This window comes from Zea mays, chromosome 4 (assembly GCF_902167145.1).
Source record: "Zea mays cultivar B73 chromosome 4, Zm-B73-REFERENCE-NAM-5.0, whole genome shotgun sequence".
Lineage (NCBI taxonomy): Eukaryota > Viridiplantae > Streptophyta > Magnoliopsida > Poales > Poaceae > Zea > Zea mays.
In genome coordinates, this window is record NC_050099.1 from 40,995,388 (window position 1) to 40,997,978 (window position 2,591).

General features: G+C 55.2%; 1 protein-coding gene across 1 annotated transcript; it reads left to right on the forward strand.

The window, feature by feature from the left end:
- Positions 1–479: 479 nt before the first annotated feature.
- LOC100275767 (HXXXD-type acyl-transferase family protein) lies at positions 480–2,042 on the forward strand. The gene has a single exon (NM_001149770.3). It carries the CDS (start codon positions 533–535, stop codon positions 1,973–1,975), a length of 1,443 nt encoding a protein of 480 aa, NP_001143242.1. The 5' UTR covers positions 480–532; the 3' UTR covers positions 1,976–2,042.
- Positions 2,043–2,591: the final 549 nt, after the last annotated feature.

Below are 2,591 nucleotides of genomic sequence, written 5' to 3' on the forward strand. Positions count from 1 at the left end.
ATGCGGGGGAGAGAAGTGTCAAAGAATTTTTTTAGTTGTTGATTGTTGGACGAAAGGTCTATTTGAAGATAACGTGTCCTATGCACATGATCCATCGGTCCATATCCAACAAAAAAATGCGCACTTTCAAGTAGTTGTGATGGACTTTGCACAAAGTCGGCTGGAGGGGTGTATATGAAACAAAATAATACCTTGTGAGGTGAAGGCCCCGTTTCAATCTCACGGGATAAACTTTAGCTTCCTGCTAAACTTTAGCTATATGAATTGAATTGCTAAAGTTTAGCTTCAATTACCACCATTAGCTCTTCTGTTTAGATTAAAAATGGCTAAAAGTAGCTAAAAAAAAGCTGCTAAAGTTTATCTCGCGAGATTGGAACGGGCCTGAAGTCTACTTGTTTTGCAATCTGCCATTCTGTATAGGCTATAGCCGGACGCTGAGTTTGTTCAAAAACAAATGTGCAACATGTTTTAAGATTCATGCAAACAGCCCAAAGAACACACGCGTCTTCCCCAGAAAGCAGCTGTCACACATATGGAGGGCGCCACAGGCTGCGGCGTCCATGTCGTTTCCCGGCGCATGGTGCGTCCGTTCACGCCGCCGCCGCCGCCGGCGGTGAACGGGAACGGCTGCAATCGACCCAAGGAGGAGACCGAGGTGATTCACCTGGCGCCGTGGGACCTTCGCCTGCTCAGCATCGACTACATCCAGAAGGGCATCCTTCTGCCCAAGCCTCCATCCGAGGGCGACGACAACGACCTCCACCTCGTCAACGCCCTGCGGTCCTCGTTCGCGCGCGCCCTACGGATCTTCTACCCGTTCGCCGGCCGGCTCACCTCCGAGGAGCGAGCCGACGACGGGACCGTGTCCGTGTTCCTGCGGTGCACCGGCGAAGGCGCCGAGTTCGTGCACGCGGTGGCGCCAGAGGTCGCCGCCGCCGACATCGTCTCCTCGCTGTACACGCCGCCCGTGGTCTGGAAGTTCTACCCGCTGGCGCTGGTTCTTGGCGCTGACGCCGCCATCGAGCGGCTTCCGGTGCTCGCCGCTCAGGTCACCGTGCTCGCCGACAGCGTCTTCATCGGCATGACGCTAAACCACTCCGTCGGCGATGGCACCGCATTTTGGCACTTCTTCAACACCTGGTCGGAGATCAACCGCGCCACCGGCGGCGGCGCCGACCTGTCCACGCCGCCGCCGGTGTTCGGGAGATGGTTCCCCGAGGCATGTCCGGTGCCGATCCCCTTGCCATTCCGCAGGCTGGAGGACATCGTGCGCCGGTTCGAGCGCACGGAGGTGAAGGAGTGCTTCTTCACCTTCTCCGCGGCGAGCGTCAGGAAGCTCAAGGCGCGGGCGAACGACGAGATGGCCGGCAGCGCCACGGCCACCATCTCGTCGCTCCAGTCGGTCCTCGCGCACCTGTGGCGCGCCGTGTGCCGGGCCCGGCGCCTCCCCCCAGAGCACGGCACGTTCTACTCGGTGGTGGTCGGGTGCCGCGGGCGCGTGGACGGCGTGCCGCCGGGCTACGTCGGCAACGCCATGGTGTTCGGCAGGGCGGAGGCCACTGCCGGCGAGATCGAGGAGAAGGGGCTGGGCTGGACGGCGTGGCTGCTGAACCGCGCCGTGGCGTCGTTCGACGAAGCGGCCGTGAGGGAGTCGCTGGAGCGGTGGGTCGGGGAGCCGGACTTCACGTACATGGACAACCTGTCCTCCGCCGGCACGGCGCTAGTAACCGGGAGCTCGCCGAGGTTCGACGTGTTCGGGAACGACTTCGGGTGGGGGAAGCCGCTGGCCGTCCGGAGCGGCTCCGGGAACAAGGCCGACGGCAAGGCCACGGTGTTCGAGGGGCCGGAGCGGGGAGGGAGCATATCGCTAGAGGTGTGCATCGCGCCGGACGCGCTCCAGAGGCTCGTCGCCGACCACGAGTTCATGGACGCGGTGAGCACGTATGTACGCCGGCATGATGAGCTTGATGCATGATCGACGTGCATTAATTAATCACTTGTAGTTGACAACAAGCTGTCGTACATGTTCATACGTGTAGAGGTTAACGTTTGCTGCATGTGCGTGCATTGCATGTATCACCTCCACAGTCCACACAATCGATCAGATCTCGTGTGGTTTGTTATTTAGTTTGCCTAGTTACATATGAAAATCAAACCTCTTTGTCTAGGACTCCTCTGAATTGGGTCAAACGAGTTGAAATTGTGAATGAAGGTGTAAAAGGTCGTGTTTGAGGATTGTCACCAATTCCTATTTCAAATATTAGGGTCAAACTAAAGCAGCATTGTTGGAAGCCAAAATTATCTTGTCCAAACCGATATAACATGAATTCATTAAAATATAACCAACATACTCTCTTGTTTTATTATCTCATGGTATGCAAAATTTCACACTAGCTAGTTCTTAAATAATACATACATAACATAACATGATCAGCCATAGACGCAACAAAATCAAACACTTTGCAGTGATCTTTGCACCATTATTAATTACGCTCCTTTATTTTCCTTATTTCCTCTATGCAAAGATAAGTGGGAGGTCGATTGAAGATTAAAATCTCCAACTAGCTAGTGTCTACACAACGAAAACTCAA

Excerpts from the sequence above, each read along its gene's own strand:
- LOC100275767 (NM_001149770.3), top strand. The coding sequence starts at position 533 with ATGGAGGGCGCCACAGGCTGCGGCGTCCATGTCGTTTCCCGGCGCATG.